Source organism: Meleagris gallopavo, chromosome 2, assembly GCF_000146605.3.
Source record: "Meleagris gallopavo isolate NT-WF06-2002-E0010 breed Aviagen turkey brand Nicholas breeding stock chromosome 2, Turkey_5.1, whole genome shotgun sequence".
NCBI lineage: Eukaryota > Metazoa > Chordata > Aves > Galliformes > Phasianidae > Meleagris > Meleagris gallopavo.
The window spans coordinates 34,259,998-34,276,979 of NC_015012.2; the positions used below are offsets into that span (position 1 = coordinate 34,259,998).

A 16,982-nucleotide genomic window follows, 5' to 3' on the forward strand; every position below is an offset into this window, starting at 1 on the left:
CCTTATGTATGAAGAAAGAGAAAAGTTCAATCTTTGAACTTTTGAACTCCCGGGTTTTAAACCTTAGGGTTTGAAATACAGAATATCTGTCATTAGGCTCTCCCAGCACAAAGTTGGAGCAGAAAGGAGAGTAGGGAAGTAATCTGCTTCTCACAGTGTAACTTCTCAAGGCTATGTCAAGGCAGAGAGACAATACTGTGACAGACACATTACTGGAACAGAATCACTAGGTAGCTCTTCCTGTCACTTGGACCTGCAAAAGTCCAAGGAAGCGTAAATGCTCCTGAAGCACAATGGGAAACCTCTTTCTTACTAAAATTACTTTCAGATTGGGCAGATTTGTTTCTATTCTATCAAAATAATGATCAGGGCCACCTCAGCACTAAAACTTGTGCCTAGAAGAGAGCACACATGCCTCACCAGCTTTGGCATAGAGGGTGACTGAGAAGGAATGGAGCAGCCCATTCCTGAATTATCCAGTCTATGCCATCAGCTCAGGGATTCTGTTCTCTATTGAAAGATGGGCAGCTGGCTAGACAGACTCTTTCTGTACAGACCACAGAAAGAGCTTCACTCACAACGTTCTTTTGTTCATCATTCACTAATTAGCAGGCTTTAAACAGAATGGGAAGAGTCCCAGTCTCATACCGAGTACTCATTAAGTTGAGCTACCAGGTCATTCATCTGGTCCCTGGCCTGGCGCAGCTCCAAGGATTCTTTCTGCAGCTTGTCTTTCATTTTGTTCAGTGTCTTCATCATTTCATCCTTCTCCTGGGTCTTTGTCTCACATTCCCTCTCCTTCTTCTCTAGCTTGCTCATCAGTTCAGCATGATCTAGGAAGAACAGGCAAGCAAGGTTGATGAAATAAAGCTCAGGAACAAAGAGATGGAGTTTACTCTGAAATAAAGCTGGTAAGTCTGTCAGTTCAGCTGGAAATGTGTGATATGGAGAAAAGAAAACAAAGTCTGACTATTCTGACACCAAACTTCAGCGATCAATGCAGCAATGCCCAAATTTCACTTAGATTGCAAAATCATTTCATGTCAGTATTGAGGGAAGCCATCCTATGAAGCATATATACTAATCATCATGAGACAAAATGTACTGGAAGGAACAAAGTAGGGTTAGCCCGTGAAAGATAACCCAGACAGTCACTTGTGCCTATCTCAGCTGCCCACTGCTCTGTGAAAGGATCACAGTCTTCTCTCTTGCCTCCCCAAACACAGAGGATGCACTTACCTTTTCGAAACTTCTCTGCCTGATCCCTCCACTGCTTGACTTCATTCTCATTCACCAGCCTGAAAGATGAAATTAGAACATAAAAATGTGTTCTGAGCTATCCAGTTTGAAAGGCAAGCAGCCATTACATATAGCGATCAGCAAAAGACAACCTGGTAAATTTATACATTTATGTTTAATCAGGATCATACTAGTGGTCAGTTTGGTTCCAGATCCTGATCATTACTGCAGCCAACAGTTAATATTATAAAGGTGTCTTGTAGTTCAAAGTCTCACAACAAATAAAGAATGCCTGGGGAACAGATACTGGCATTCTTTTGTCTTCAGGTAATGCCCTAAAGGTGCCAAGTGTATTTACTTTGAAAGGCAGAACTCACGACTAAAATCATTCTACCCTTAACACAAGACTGCATTGCCATTATTTTTTTTTTACTTTCGTTCCATATTTTTTGTTTCTTAAGAGGACAGAGAATGTTTATGTGTTGGGTAATTTATCAGTTACAAGGCAGCGCTCATATCTCATAGTGGCACAGCTATTTCCTACTACTGACAGAAAATATGCAGAGCATGCTGGGGGTTGATTAGATATGCAAAATGAGTAGTAGCTATGGAAGCAGAAACGGAAGATCAGGCACAAGGTCTACAAAGGAGTCTGATATCCAAACAGACAGAAAGAGATCAACATCAGTGTATTTTTCCATGACGAGAAATCAGTTTAAATTTTGACTCATGACTATAACAGGAGGGACTGGGAGATTTTTAGTACAGGAGAACTTGGTTTCATATGTTCTATAAGAGTGCTCTTTCCAGTGGATATTTCAGAAGGGTAATGGGCCACAAATTACCTGCAGAGGCAGATGGATGGGATGGAGACTCCAAAAGTTTGGCTTAAAAAGGACTGAGAACAGGGAAGTTGAGATGAGAGCCAGCTAATGTAGCTAGACTTCTCAAATGATGCATCCTATGGGAAAAAATAATGGTAGAACCCTTGGCCAAGTCAGTGGGTGAGCACATGCAGACATTTTACTGAGGTAAAAAGCTTTATGTGCTAGATGGGTGTCACTTTCAACTATTTCAATTTTTCTAAACTAAGTGCTCATTAATGAGGAATGAGATCCAAGTAGAGGGGACAACATTTTGGGGGAATATCAGTGAAAGCTTCATCAACATCTTGAAAGAAAAAAGAAAAATGAGGAAGTTTTACTATACAATCAAGGATATTTTTTCTACTCTTCTAGCTATCTTAATATTTAACAGAAATTAGAAGCCAAAAATTTTGCTAGAAAATGCTATCTGGTGGAGTTGTCATTGGAAGGGAACTAGTTATAAGACTACCAAGCCAACAAAAAGCTGTAAATTAGCACAGGAAACTCCTCAGATATTTTATTTCCTAAGTACCTGCATACTTAAGATATAGTTACAGCTTCATAACAGAAACAAACATTATTAATGCAACTTACATTTTAATTATATTTTTGACATTGAAGTTTTCCAGTGGAGCTATATCTGGATCATCTCCTCGTTCATCTTGAAGAACAATTTGTTGGAGTATTCTGTCCAACAGCTGCCATTGCTGAAAATTTCCACCATTCCTCTTATCTGTATGAAAAATGAGCAACACATGAGAACTTCCATTTTCATGCCAAAGTGCACAGGTTTACTGACAGATGGGCATTTCTTCCCTTCTGGTCACCATGTTAATCCCATAGGTAGTAAATTACAGAACACAGTACCTAATGCTGAATTATTGCTGACAGATTAGTTGCAAACACTTAGCATACTGGAACAAATCATAACAGGCATTTGCAACACTATGCCTGACCTGTATCTTCAGGTTGTGTGATCCTCTTGACAGACAACTCCATCTTGTGCTTTAGATGCCTACAGAAGTGATTCTATCACTTATTCAGTATTTTATGCAGCTTGATGGTATTTTATTTTATTTTGCACCTAGGCAACACTATGATCAAGCACTATAAAAAAAGTCAGATGTTCCATTTGCGTACTCTTATCTGAAAGTCAGTCAAACTCAGCTGACATGAAAAGTTCATATAATGTGGTCGAAATTTGTGGAAAGAAAATAAATTGAACGAAAAGGATTGATCTTCTGGATGTCAAATTTAGTTGCCATCCATATTGCCAGAACAATACGAAGTTCACCTTATTTACCTAGGTTACATAATCTAGACCTTTATATTATTTCAAATTGCTCCACTGCAATCTTGTTCTATCCTAGAAGGATTTAACTCTTCTGCCACCAAACATTCCAAATCAATACACAAAGCTCAAGTACTGTCTTAAACAGTAACAATAAAGAGACCACTTACAAACAATGGCTAGAATTTGTGCAAGGCAGTACTTTCATCTAATCAGTGCCTGAAAATATGCCACAATACGTCCTGAAAAAGCACATTAACTCTCTTTCATGTTGATTTCTCAGTTTGACTGCTCAAGTATGGCTGAAAGTAACCAAAACAAATCCCCGACTCATAACAGGATTAAGGCAGGTAATTCTTTAGTGATCTTGCTGTAACTTTGCTCAGCTCTTACACTCTGGAAATGTGACTGAACTACTTTATTTCAGTTAACAAGTAGATTCCTATCATCTCTCTTTAAAACAAAAGCCAATGTTATTTTTCATTTTGAGCTCAGGAGCCCTCCACTGACATTTTGCCATAAGACAGCAGCCTGAAGACTTATTGTGGAATTTCCCAGTGACAGAACAGCTTTCTGTACTGTATTGTTTCACCAGAAAAATTCCTCACTGCATTTTGTTAACATGCAAAGTCGTATCTATTTCTGGGAAATCTCTGATCTAAAGCACAACAGCTCCTTTTAAAAGTTTCTAATTTAAAGTTATTATAAGCTCTGTCAGTGACAAACTGGAATGTCTCCAGCTACTTAATTTTATTTGCAAGTGCAGAGAGGTCAAGCTGCTGCTATAAGTATTACAACAAAATCTGCTGAATGGAATCAGTGCAATATACCAAGTCCCTAAGCCACTGCCAAGTTCTGAATGGAGGACACAAGCAGTGTGTCCTGGTATCTGCGACACTGTGCTCATGCCAGAATTCCACCCATTTCTTCAACACTCCTTCTCTGGAAAACTGTGAGGTACTCACATGGCATCTGCAAGCAGTGCTGAAGGATGGATAACAAATAGGGATAGGCATCTGTGTGCTTCAGTCTTTTCTTGATCAGTTCAAACATTTGAGAGGCACTTTTTGTATCAATGTGGATCTGAAGTTAGGGAAGGTAGTGAAATAATAAATCAAATTGAAAACATGCACAGTAAAAGCTTAACTAGCTGTGAAAGACCAAAGACCAGCAGGCAAGACACAGGCAAGTTTCCATCAACTGGACCTCTGCAGAGTCTTTTGTAACATGTAGCTATAAGCCCAGTGAAGAGCTTGTACATAGGTCTTTGAGATTGGCATTGATCTACCCCAGAACAAAAAAGTTTTCCAAAGCAAGGGGTTAGAAAGCTAGGAGGCCTCAGTGTGATCAAGAGCTGTTCTGTAATAAGCAAAAATGTAAAAAAAAGTTAAAAAAAAAGATATCTCATCCAAAGAAGCATCCAAAATCAGGTTGAATTGGGCACTGATCTCGAGAAAGATATTGCTGCCCATTTTTGGTTGTTGGATTATATTAAAAGCCATTTGATCTTGAAACCATTTGATGACACTTTGATGACACTATGAAAACGTCTGGGTCGGAGGAAGAAGTTGCACAGAATCACAGTAGACAACTGGCATGGAAATGCTAGTTGCTCCGTATCAGCATCTGGTAGGAACTATTCCAAAAATAGAAAAGAAAAAAAAAAGAAAAAAAAAAGGAAACTACAACTGCTCTGGACCCTGCAGCCCATTACTGTTGCTAGCAGTTGTGAAAACTTTCCTTGTTTTATGCTCATCTTTAAATTCCATCCATTTTAAAATATTGACGCCTCTCCATAGCCTCTGGTGTGACAGTCATTAGGAGAGTTTCCTGTGATATACTGGAAAAAGTATCAGAGATGAGCCCAAGTCCTGTAAAAAACTCAAAGTCCTGTAAAGGAGATGCCTGAAAATAGAATCATCTGGATCATCAGGACTGCAGGACTGCAAACGTGAGAACAGTGTTGATAGCATCCTCTGCTCCCGAACATTCAGCAAAACATAAAAAAGAAATCTTTGTCAGAGACAATTTTCAGAATGCCTGTCTGTGATTATTATTTTTGTTTCACCAGAGACCCCATACGCTAAATGAAAAACAGTGAAAAAAAGAGGACTAGCCAGTCTCAGCATCAAAGCCAATTGCTGCTTTCAGGAGATATAAAAGGGAAGTTGCATCAAGGATCCAAAGAGGATGTTCAACTTCGGCAAGTTCAAGTACTTCACAGAAAATCTTACCAGGTCAAATCGCTTTGCAAGTTCCAAGTCATCTTCATTTCTGACCATTTCAAAGAAATCTAAGTGCCTAAGAGAAAACAGAAAAACAAAAATTACCAACTGTCATAGCATAACTCAGACTTCAACAAAACATGCCACCACAGAGAATGCAATGCTTGGAAATTGACATGCTTTCTTACATGGCAGTACTGGAATGTACATGCAAGACAACTGACACAGGTCAATAATAGGCCAAAATGAATAATCAGAGGAGGTAAAAATGCTCTTTAATCCTTGTACTAAGTTACCGTGTTGAGGTAAGTGGAGTTGCAGTGGAAAAAAACATTTATTATCCATAAAACTTCTAACAAAGCAATTTGAAGGTGTCATTCAGTGTTATTTTTCATGCAACAACAAAGCAATATGAAGATGCTACCAATTCCCCCTTTTGCCTTTTCCAATTTTTTTTTCTGAATGTCATCCTCAGCTTAGAAGAAAAACAATTCATGAAATCCTTGTAACAGTCACTGCTAATTTAGTATGTGCATTTTATACTCCATCTGCTGGTTTTAATTTTAAAGACAATTATTCCTTTTGTCTTTTAAAGGGAGTCAGTTTTAGGGATAGACAGAAACAGCTTGGTGCTTGAATGTGAAACTCAAAAAGAGGAGAGCTTTTAAGAACTCTTTCTGTGATCAGTGACTGTTCTCAGAAAACATTTCTTACCTGTCAAGTGTTGCATTCTCATGCTCTCTTAGCTTGTCAATAACAGGTTGAATTCCCAGCATTAGAAACTCATATCGTAGGTGTAATCGGAACTCTAAATTGTCCTTATAAAGAGAAGAAAAAGGATTTACTAAGTTCCAGAACCGTTTAATCACATTTAAAATGATTCACTTATATCTTAAATTTTCCCTTTCTAATATCCTCTTTCCTGACATCGAATTCACAGGATGATTACAGGATTCCAGTAAATTAAGTAAAAAATGAATGTCTTTGCCTCTGTTTTTCTTAAGAATACTGTTCTCCTGTATCTACAATGAGTTCCGCAAGTCTAGTCAGAATAGCACACTTCACGTTTCACAAAGAACAAAAGGTATGGGTACTTAACGTGCTAGTCAATTAGAATCCTATCTCCTGCTTAAAGATGAACAGAACTACAGTTCTTTCTCATAGTTTTATATATATTTGTCATAAAATCACCAGAAACTCTGGTAAACTTCACACCCTTACAGAGGATTTTAAAAGGCGGCTGCAGATAGAGCGCTCTGCCAGACAGAGCTCTTACAAGCTTGTTGCCTACTGTGGTTTAGCCAGAAAAAAAAAAGAAAAGCCAAACTTTTAGTGATGCTTCAGTTTTAGTGAATCAAAATCAGTTTAAACTATCCCGTATTCAAGAGAAAGCATTTATCGTGAATGAAAACCAACAGACTTTACTGAACTTCTCTTTGACTTTTTTTAAATTAATAGGTTCGGGGTTTTGTTTTAAGTCAAAAACATGTTAACATTTTAAAATATTTCTGCAGGTAAACCAAGATGTTTTCTGAAAGGCCAATTATCACGGAGATAAATGCTTTGCAGTTCTTATAAAATAAAAATGCCGCAATCATTTCAGAGCAAGTAGTCAGCTATCTTAGAAGAATTATAAGAGGCTGGGAATTAAATAATATGGAAGACAAGAGTAATAATGAACTTGACAATTCAGTGTTATTTTCCACAAAGTACATCCATTCACACAATATGTGTGACTACTAGCCACTTCCACAGTAAATGAATTCAAGCATGACATTTGAGATGGAATTTCTAGGACAGTGACTTACCTCACCAGCACCAGCATTCAAAACAGCATTGATAAAGGACATGATAGCTGTTTTGAGATTTACTTCATCTCGATATCGTCCCATGCTTCGGTCTAGCTCATTCAACAATGTCTAAAACAGAACAACAGGCTAGGTTAGAGGATATAGACTTATTTCTTAGACTATTTTGCTTACTGCTCATGGTTCTGTGAACAGTCATCTTCTAATTTACTATATACTTGCTTAAAGATACAGCTTTATTCAGCGATGGTTGTTAGCAGTCTTGGCCAGCCATGTCACAATAACAAATGAAGAATAGAGATGGGAATAAAATGCTCATGAGATCCTAATTAAAAACAAAGGTGTTTTTTTGTTGTTGTTTTTTTTTAACAAGCTATTGGAGAAAAAGCAGATGCCTTTACAGTTCCTGCCAACATGATCTAAGAAAACAGCAGAATTGTGTCCTCCCTCATATTAGTTAACTTCATACAGAAGTTTATACATAAAGGATAACATCAACAGATTCATTCTCTTTACTCACAGCACTCAAGTAACTTTCACTATTTTCTTGGATTTCAGCAGAATAGATTGCACTTGTGTAGGCACAGGGAGAAAATTCTAAAGAAAAGTGTCTTTTATTTCTCTATAGGAAGATTTGCATTTATTTCTCTATTGGAAGATTTCTGAGAAGATTTCTCCTTGTTCCTTCACTTACAACCATTTCACATGAAATAGTCAATTATTGGCCTCTTGGCAACGTCCTTTTAAGGATTTGCAAATAACAGGAATATCCTCAAGTCCAAACTTATTACAACTTAAGGGTAAGTTACAGAATTCAAATGGAAGTGCAGTTGAACTCCAGTTTTCTCTGTTACATCTCCCTGTCAATGAAATAGCAAGGGTATTCAGCACTCGGGGGTACCTCCTACAGAAATGCTCTTGACGTAATCTCTGCATACATGTAGATACACCATCATAATCTCATTAACATGGCAAGACAGAAAGAGAGGGGGAAAAGATAAATAACTTGTTAACCTCTGCCATATGCAGTCTATTTCAGATTAATTCCAACGAATATTTACTGAAGAGGTTATGTGTAAGAACTGATTAGCCACAAAGCAACTCTGCTTATGGATTTGTGCTGATATCTGCAAATCTGCTCTTCAGGATCTTCTCTGATCAGTTCATTATTCTAAGAATTATTTTCTTTACCGGAAGAGTAATAAATTCCACTTGAGTTCTGTCAGTTTAATTGTATGGATCTCATTCCAGTATTAATAATAAAAACCCTCACTCGTGTTTGTTTTGGTGATGCACTAGAAAAATGGAATACTTTTCCCAGGAAGTTTGGCCACAAAAAGAGAAAGAGGATAAAATAACATTTTAGAGTTCAACTCAGCAGATTCATCTAAACAGAATTTTGAAGCTATGATGCTGAGTAAAGAAGTTCATTTTCCTTTAGTTAGTCTTCAGTCCCTGACTACTGAAAGTGTTCATTCATAGCAAAATCTTTCCCAAGCTAGTCAGCAGTTTCATAGGTCTATCTTGTTTCCTGTAGAAAATGGACATCATCATGGAAATATGTCTTCAGAAGCACAGGGAATATCTTCCAGGACATCCCATGGGGAAAGAATACGTTCCTGGCTTCATGTGAAACCTTTGCTTGTTTTTCTGTAAAAATTTTTGCTCTATCATACACTACTGACAGCTGTTCTTATATCTGAGCACAGAATGTTTAACTTCTCTCCCAAGTTCACTGGATTTCATAAATTCCTTTTCCTGCAACTTCTAAATTGCTCAGTTGGCAATTGTGAATTCCTGGCATTTGAACTTCCACACCATGTTCATGACTTTTTAGTAGTTGTATTAAGGCCAAATACATAGGTTGCTCCGCAAGTAATGTCTCTTATTTATTTCCATGAAAACTACAACAGATCTAGTAAGCACAATAACACTATCTGATAGTGCAAATTCTCAACTCTATCTCTAACATTATTTTTAACATTGTCATCATAGTGACTATAGGTTGCAATATGCACACTGTTGCTCAGCTCTAGAAAGAAACACTGTAAGGTCAGGCAATTTCTGAAGATCAGATTCCGCGCCCACGCATGGCTGAATTCCAATATCCCTAACCTTTGCAAATGGTTGAGGTTCAAGTCTTCACTTGTGAACATTTCCTTCACCACACCTCTTGGCAGCCAGTTCTGTGAACTAATTGATCTTATGGTTGTAAAGGTTTTTCCTACTATTTAAGCAAAACTTTCCTCGCTTAATCTCATTATTCCTCATCACTGACATTCAGTAAGGATTCATTCAATCTGCAGAAAACCTCAAAAGGCTTTGGATGAGCCCTGAGGGGCAGAAGCAAATCAAATAGGAATACAGGACTTTCATGTGTTCCTTTTTAGCTCCTTTACTACAATTCTGAATCAATCAAATTTCTCTCTGCAGATCATGCTCTGTACTGACATTGCTTAATACAAACCAGGCAATGGGGCTATGGAAGGAATGTTTTTAATCTCCACCTTTTTGACTGACAATATCAAGCTTTATTTCTTCACCTTCAGCTTTACAATTTCTAGCAGTATTATGGAGGAAAACAGAGTGTTCTGTCCAAAGTAACACAGTTAATATCTTCTCCAGCAAATGAAGTCAGCTCCTTTCAGTATGCATCAAATATCTAATGTACTCTAACTGAATGGGTATTCAGACAGCACACTGGGCTGGAAGGGTACAAGTATATCCTAAAATATCTTTCTGGGTCACTACAGCACTATAATTTTGCAACACTGGTTTGGCTCAAAACCCTGCATGTTAAAAAGTACATATTATACAACATCATAACACCATGCATTCATTTCACAAGATACATGAGGGAAAACAGCAAAGCAATAATTTTGAAATGTAACCAATTAGGGAAGAGCAACATTGTGGTCCTTTCAGATTGAAAATCAGTCAGTTTGGACTATATGATCTTTCAAAGTCCCCTCCAACTGACCTATTTTATTTTACGCGGCATAATGCAGACATTAACAATACTGAAGTCAGACCCTTTATCCTCAGTTTCCACAGCATTTTAGAGATCATCACCTTCAGAAGAAAGCACCTAAGAAACTAAAGATGCAGCAACACTTTCATGGTCAAACAGTGAGCTAGTGACAATTTTGAAGGCATAAGATGGAAAAGAAGAACAGTGAGGACACCAAGAGTGCATCCTACTAAGTCTGCTCTTTCTACTTTGAGGGTTTATTGTTTCAGTTTCCAAATTTTTCTTTCATCTCTCTTCTTTAAGGAGCAGAGTAGGTTTTGTAGGCAAATAAGCACATTCAAATGAAAATTGGATAAAGCAAAGGCAGAACTTCTCCAAATTGCCTCAGGAAGGAGATTTAAGGAATGCCTTTCTATTATTGTGGCATTTGAGTAAAGACGGAATTAAAGGAAGAGTTACTTCAGGCAGATGGGCAACATAAAAGGAGGGTAAAAAACTAAAGAAGGCAAAGGGATCATCTCAGACAAGAAGCTATGACAAATGTAACAAAATAGGAATAACCACAACATGAAGTAAATAAACAGATCATAGAAACTTTTTGCAAGTGCCAAGAAAAACCTGATTGTGACAACCCTATGAACACATTGAATAGTGGAGATACAGGGTGAAGTCATAGTTCTCAAAGGCTTTCATTTGAGGGAAGACCAATATCTCAACAGGGAAGTAAGTTCTGGAGAACTTCCAGTATCTGTAACATGACTCCTGCTGAAAGCTAAGGACTGAATTGAAAATTGCAGTCAGACACACAGATGGCATGCTGGCAGTTTAGAAAGAGGCAACAAGTACATCAGAGATTCCTCTCATAGCCAAATGTAAAACTTTGTTGAGGGAGAACTTCCATGATTATGAAGGGCTACTTACCTCCATTAGCTTCGTTTAAAAAAAAAGAAAAAACAACAGAAACAAACCAAAAAAAAAAACAAAAAAAAAGAACTAAAAAAAAAAAAAAAAAAAAAAAAACACAACCTAAAAAGCTAACCCTTGCCAAAAACAAGGACAACCTTTCCAAAACATTACAGCATCACAGTTTTAGAACAGTGATCTTCAGCTGTTGTGGTCTAGTGAAATTTAATTAAATTTACTAGGATTACGACTGCTTATATCACACTGAATTTTCTCTGTAATATGGATTTTGACTTTAGATGCACAAGTATAAAACTACAAGTTCCTTACTGAAATAGGAAGAGTTATAGCAATATACAGCCAATGCAAGTGCAGTTAGAACTGCATCTGAAGTCTCAACTTTCCTTCTCTACTAATTGCTAGTTGATGATTCTTATTATTCTTGGCTAGCTCTACCAAGTAGTAAGAGTTGTGCTTAGAACAGTGAGCAACAACAGCTTAACATTCAACTAAACATGCAATTTTTTACAGTACAATGTTTAACATATAATTTGTTCATCATTTCACCACACTTGAGCATGTGCAAATTGGAAATAAACAGTGTTCCAATCCAAAGCTGTTACCAGAAAGTTATCTAAAAGGTCACGTTTTAAACAGTTGCCAGCAAATAATAGTGCACTTCTCTTCCTCACTCTTACAAAACAAGACTAGTAGCAAAACCATACAGCCTCCAACATAATTAGTGATTAGAACTCCAGAAATGTCATCAGGTTAGAGAATGAACAGATCAGTAGCTTTCATTTAATTCAGTAATCCCCCCTTTTTAAGGTAATACACAACAGATTTTAAATTAGTATTAATGACAAGCAATCAGGTGTTGGGAAAAAAAGAAAATATAATGATAACCTATTTGAAGAGAAACACTGCCTTTCTTCAGCCTAGCTATACTGCAACATGCACACTATAAATATCAGTCCTTGCATAGATGCATTATATCGGCTATTTCTGTCAAAGCATCCTTCCCGTACCTGGAATCTTGTTCTCTCTGCAGCATAGACTTGGTAGTGAAGCATGGCTTGCAAGACTTTCTTATGACCATCTGGTACCAAGCAGACAGCCCCTAGGATCTCCAAAACAGCAATCTTGGTCTTGATGTTCTCAGTCCGTAAGCTTTGGGAGATTATGTTGATACTCTCAGGATGAGCCAGGACATGAGCCCGTCCCTGGGAGTTGTTCATCAGTGCCTTGATACACCCTATAACGGATGTGTGTATACGGCTTTCTGAGGTCTCATAGTCCATGCTTTTCAGGAAGTTCAGCAAACAGCTCAGACCATCCAGCTCAATGAATCTCATCACAAACCTGAAAAAATACGCAGGGAAAAGAAGAAAACCAAACTAAAGGTAAAGAAAATTTGCTTATTCAAAAGATATTCAACACTGTGATCCCAGCATATGCAAAAGCTGGCTAGCTTTAAATATCTGGAAATTATCCTGTGATCTTAAAAAAAAAAACAAAAAAAAGAGGAATAAAAGATTCTATCACTCTTTTTCTGTGACTATCAAGTGTAATGACTAGGGAGTTAAGAGTTCACACTTGAACCCACAATATATGTATAGGAGCACATTACATGCAAGAGGCATGTAAGAGCCTCTGAAGAGGCCTTGGCTGCATTCTTCTATTTTGAAGATGTATACTAAAAATGCACCACTGCCAATATGCTGTAGCAAAATGCACTGTAAAAACATCATAAATTGAAGAAACACAGAATTATTCAGTTACCAAATTACACATCAAAATCTATACCTACACTGAAACAGGTTTATACTGACTATTCTGTTGTTTCTACCACATTCTACCATTAAAGTCACCTTTATTAAGACCAAGATCATGGAAATTGAAGATAGAAAAAATATAGGGAAAATTTCATGAATAAGCTTAAAGAATTAACCAAGGTTACAAAATAAACAAACAAACAAAAAACAATACTAGTCCATTCAGATAGTCTACTAGAACAAGTTACAGAAATTGATGGAGTTAGATAAATCCATTCAAACCGGTCATTTTGGCAATGCTTCATTTAGAATTTGCGTGCTTTAAAATAGGGATGCAAAGATGTGAAACAGGCTGCAAATCATTCCTCTAGACTAATTTGTTTACCTCTGCTTCTTCTAGAAGGTCATTAATGTAGATGTACTTTTTCAGAACGCCTGAGCACAGAACCACATGAATTAAACTTGTATTTTCAGTCCACCAAAAGGTACACCAACAATAGTAATTCCACAACCACCCCATGGTGGTCATGTGGACCTCAAACACATGAAAAGTTGTCAACAACTGTAATCCGTGTAAGAAATTAAGAATACTTTATGTCTGAAGCTCAGAGCTTTTACCCAACCCCTCCTTTTCCCTGCTGAATACTTCCTAATGTACTACCCTTCTCTGATCTACTTATAAGATGCTTTTTCTAATATCCATCAGGTATGGAAGCACTATACTGAAAGACTTCCAGCATTTCAGTGATCTCTGTTAATGTTTCTGCAACAACAATACAAAGCTGAGGGATACTTACTTATTTCTTGGATAAAATGAAATTTACACACACAGTGCACTGGTGGATACACCCCAAACCATATAAGAACTACATGAGAGTTATGCTCATTCTGCTGATGGATTTGCCAACTTTCAGCTTATTCAGGCCTGCAAACCAGAAACATGGCAAGGACTGGTGCTTTCAGCAAAGCTTCAGTCTGAGGTTTGGATTTTGTTCAAAACTGAATTTCAAAGTGAATATCAGAGTAAGAGCAAGAACACACAGGAACACATGAACAGTAAAAACAAAATTTACCTGAAATCTGAATGCCTGTAAGATAGCCTGCAAAGTTTCACACAGGTCTGACTGCACATTTTTTGGATGCATCCTCCTGACTACCCTAACAAATCATAGAAGCAAAAGCTCCTATGCCTCCAGGCTACATGGTGGGATCAGACATTGTGCACTTGGAGTTTATTAAGTCATTAAAGTTTGTTTCTTAAGTGGTTATAGAAAGATCAACAGTTCAGTTTCTGTAATGCTGCTAGCATGCAAAGCACATTCATGGCTAAAATAGATGCTAAGGATATAATGGGAACCAAAATAAGCACAAACTCAATTTGTTACCAAACAATGTGAAGCCAATGACTTTACTGCACTTCTCTAACGTTGGGCTTGAAAAGTTGAGTAGATCTTTGCCTAAGTGATGGGAGGACCAGTTGAAATTTGCTTTGCTCCTCCTCATCTCTAAAGGTCAGTTCTATGAATTCACCATACACATGAAACACTCAAAAACACATACACACATACACACACACACACACACACACACACACACACACACACACAACAAAAAACAAACAACCAAAAACCAGGCATTTTGCTTTTCTTCTCAGTTTCATGGCTGAGAGAAGACTCAGGATGAATACCTTTCCAAAGACATAGAATCACAGAATCACTTGAGTTGGAAAGGACTTTCAAAAGTCATCTAGTCCAACTCCCAAAAAAGAAAACATTCTTAAGAAGCAGCTGAACAAATGGTCTCTAAAGTCAACATTCAGATGAAACGCCTGCTCTTATGACAAGACATACAAGACATTAGAAACTTTCATGTATTTTGGCCTCCGTTTTGACTGTGAAAAAATTGTGAAATGCACAAAAATCACACTTCCCAATTAAATACAATCCCTTACTGAATTCACTGGCAGAGCAATTTTTCTATGACTTCTTGGATGAGGTCATTCCAAAGACAGAAAGATGCAAGGAAGTGGTATATGTCATACACTTTGATTAATGACATAATTAAAAACAATGTCGGCATTTTCCTGTACTCTTCCTAGTTTAGAGAGCACACAGTGAGCTGCATTACCCAATAGGAAGCACAACCAAGTACCTTCCCATTTCAGCTGACATCAGAAACAGTAATCAAATGATGATTTTCACCTTCCTTTCCCAAAACACTTAGTCCTCTGTTCTCCGGAAAGGACAGAAATCATGCAAGAGGGAGATAAAGGAAGAAATGGTGACAGCAGTTTCTGGGCAAACAGACACTCTTGGAATTAGGATTTGCTCAGTGAGAGTGGGGAGCTATGTGGGTCTGTACAGGAGAGAAAAAGAAGTGGGAGTTCAGCTGGCAGGCTGAGATCCATAATCCTCAACTATTTGGTATTTGTGTATCTGTATGCCTGCACGCACAGATGTTTGGGCTCACACACGCACGTACAGAGGAAAACTCAACTCACACATACAAACTGTCTTCTTCCTCAAAACATACACATGTATGACTAAGCCATCCTATATGCCCTGTATGCTGCAAAGGAACGTTTTGTTCTAGACTGAAAGGTGTAAAGTTAAGCATGTTAGCCAACGCATTCTGGCTAACACACTCAAAAACTCAAGTGTAAATAAAGTAGGGTGTGCTTTAATAGGTGCTAAACAAGCATATTAAAGCCTCACCTCACCTCAGACTCTCACTTGACCAATTTAGCACACATTAAAAAGGCACAGCACCTTTTAGCCTTTCAAGTTTTAGAGAGTGTTGATCAGAACGTGTTAGCTAGCTCAAATAACAAACTTTTCATCCAAATACAGATGAGGTCTAGGAGGTAATGACCCACTGATGGATTCCAAGTGCTGTGGGGAACATCTTCCCTGTGAGACTCAATCCAGCACAGGAAACACAGAAAGATCATATGCTGTGGGTGTGCAGAGGGCAGGATGTTCCCACCCTGCTATCTGCCAAGGCTGCACTTCCCTAAATAATCAGGGGACAGACATAATCCTGACAACTACTGGATTGCTGAGAAATTCATCAAAATGGATTTTGCTTCCTAGAAACATAAATGATCATCTTCAGTATGAACTGGAATGCAATATGGCTCAATCAAACTAAAATAACAAGGGGTAAGTCTGAGTTGAATAGAAGGAGAAAAGTAGACAGCAAAGGGAGTTACTGCTTATGACTTAGAGTAAAGGAAATATTCCTCTGTGGATCAGACTTTTTTTTCCAGACTTTTAAGTTTTACCTTCTTTGCATTTCTGAACCTCCATCTTCGGGTATTAAAAAGAAAAAACAAAGCTCTTCTCTCTGCTTCTGTCCAATAGTTTGTCATCACACTTGTTTATAGTCACAAGCTCTCACAAACCCAAAGGAAAATCTGTTTCCTTACTAGATGCAGATGTGGGGGTTTTGCTCTCTAAGGCAGTTCCTCTGTTCTGGGATATAACCTGGTTTTATAAACTCAGGGCAGCTCCAAAATACCAAAACAAAATGCATCTGCTTAGACTGGGCCAACTAGCCTCCCAGGAGCACTTCTAGCACCTTTTCTCTTAAGAGGAAAGGAACTTGAGTTTGGGAAGGTCTGCTTTGGAGTTTGTTGGTATTAGAATTTGTGCGTTGGAATAGAGGCACAGATTAATGCCATTACTTTGCATTTTCTACCACAAGATGCACAGTTCTACAGTAAAATGAAACAGTCAAACATATGCATTTTTCTTCTTTTGGCCTAGATTGGAGAATTCAAGCAGAGGAGTCTTTTGGTAAGCTATCAGAGCCCCTTTGTACCCTACTGTCACAAACGGATTCCAGACAGTCTATTCTGTGTGAATTTTGGTATCTATTTTCATCAGAGGTCTGGTGAATATAA

The 16,982-nt window shown here is 37.8% G+C and overlaps 1 protein-coding gene across 2 annotated transcripts in view; it reads right to left on the reverse strand.

The window, feature by feature from the left end:
* DAAM2 (dishevelled associated activator of morphogenesis 2) overlaps window positions 1–16,982 on the reverse strand; it is a 74,968-nt gene that overhangs the window by 31,004 nt on the left and 26,982 nt on the right. For both annotated transcript variants that reach the window (XM_031552406.1, XM_019613511.2), the window contains exons 4-11: window positions 12,332–12,665; window positions 7,430–7,540; window positions 6,336–6,439; window positions 5,631–5,697; window positions 4,362–4,479; window positions 2,700–2,838; window positions 1,240–1,298; window positions 649–833 (exon numbers count right to left, since the gene is read on the reverse strand). In XM_031552406.1, coding sequence (XP_031408266.1) covers window positions 649–833; window positions 1,240–1,298; window positions 2,700–2,838; window positions 4,362–4,479; window positions 5,631–5,697; window positions 6,336–6,439; window positions 7,430–7,540; window positions 12,332–12,665 — 1,117 coding nt within the window. The remainder of the gene's footprint in view (window positions 1–648; window positions 834–1,239; window positions 1,299–2,699; window positions 2,839–4,361; window positions 4,480–5,630; window positions 5,698–6,335; window positions 6,440–7,429; window positions 7,541–12,331; window positions 12,666–16,982) is intronic.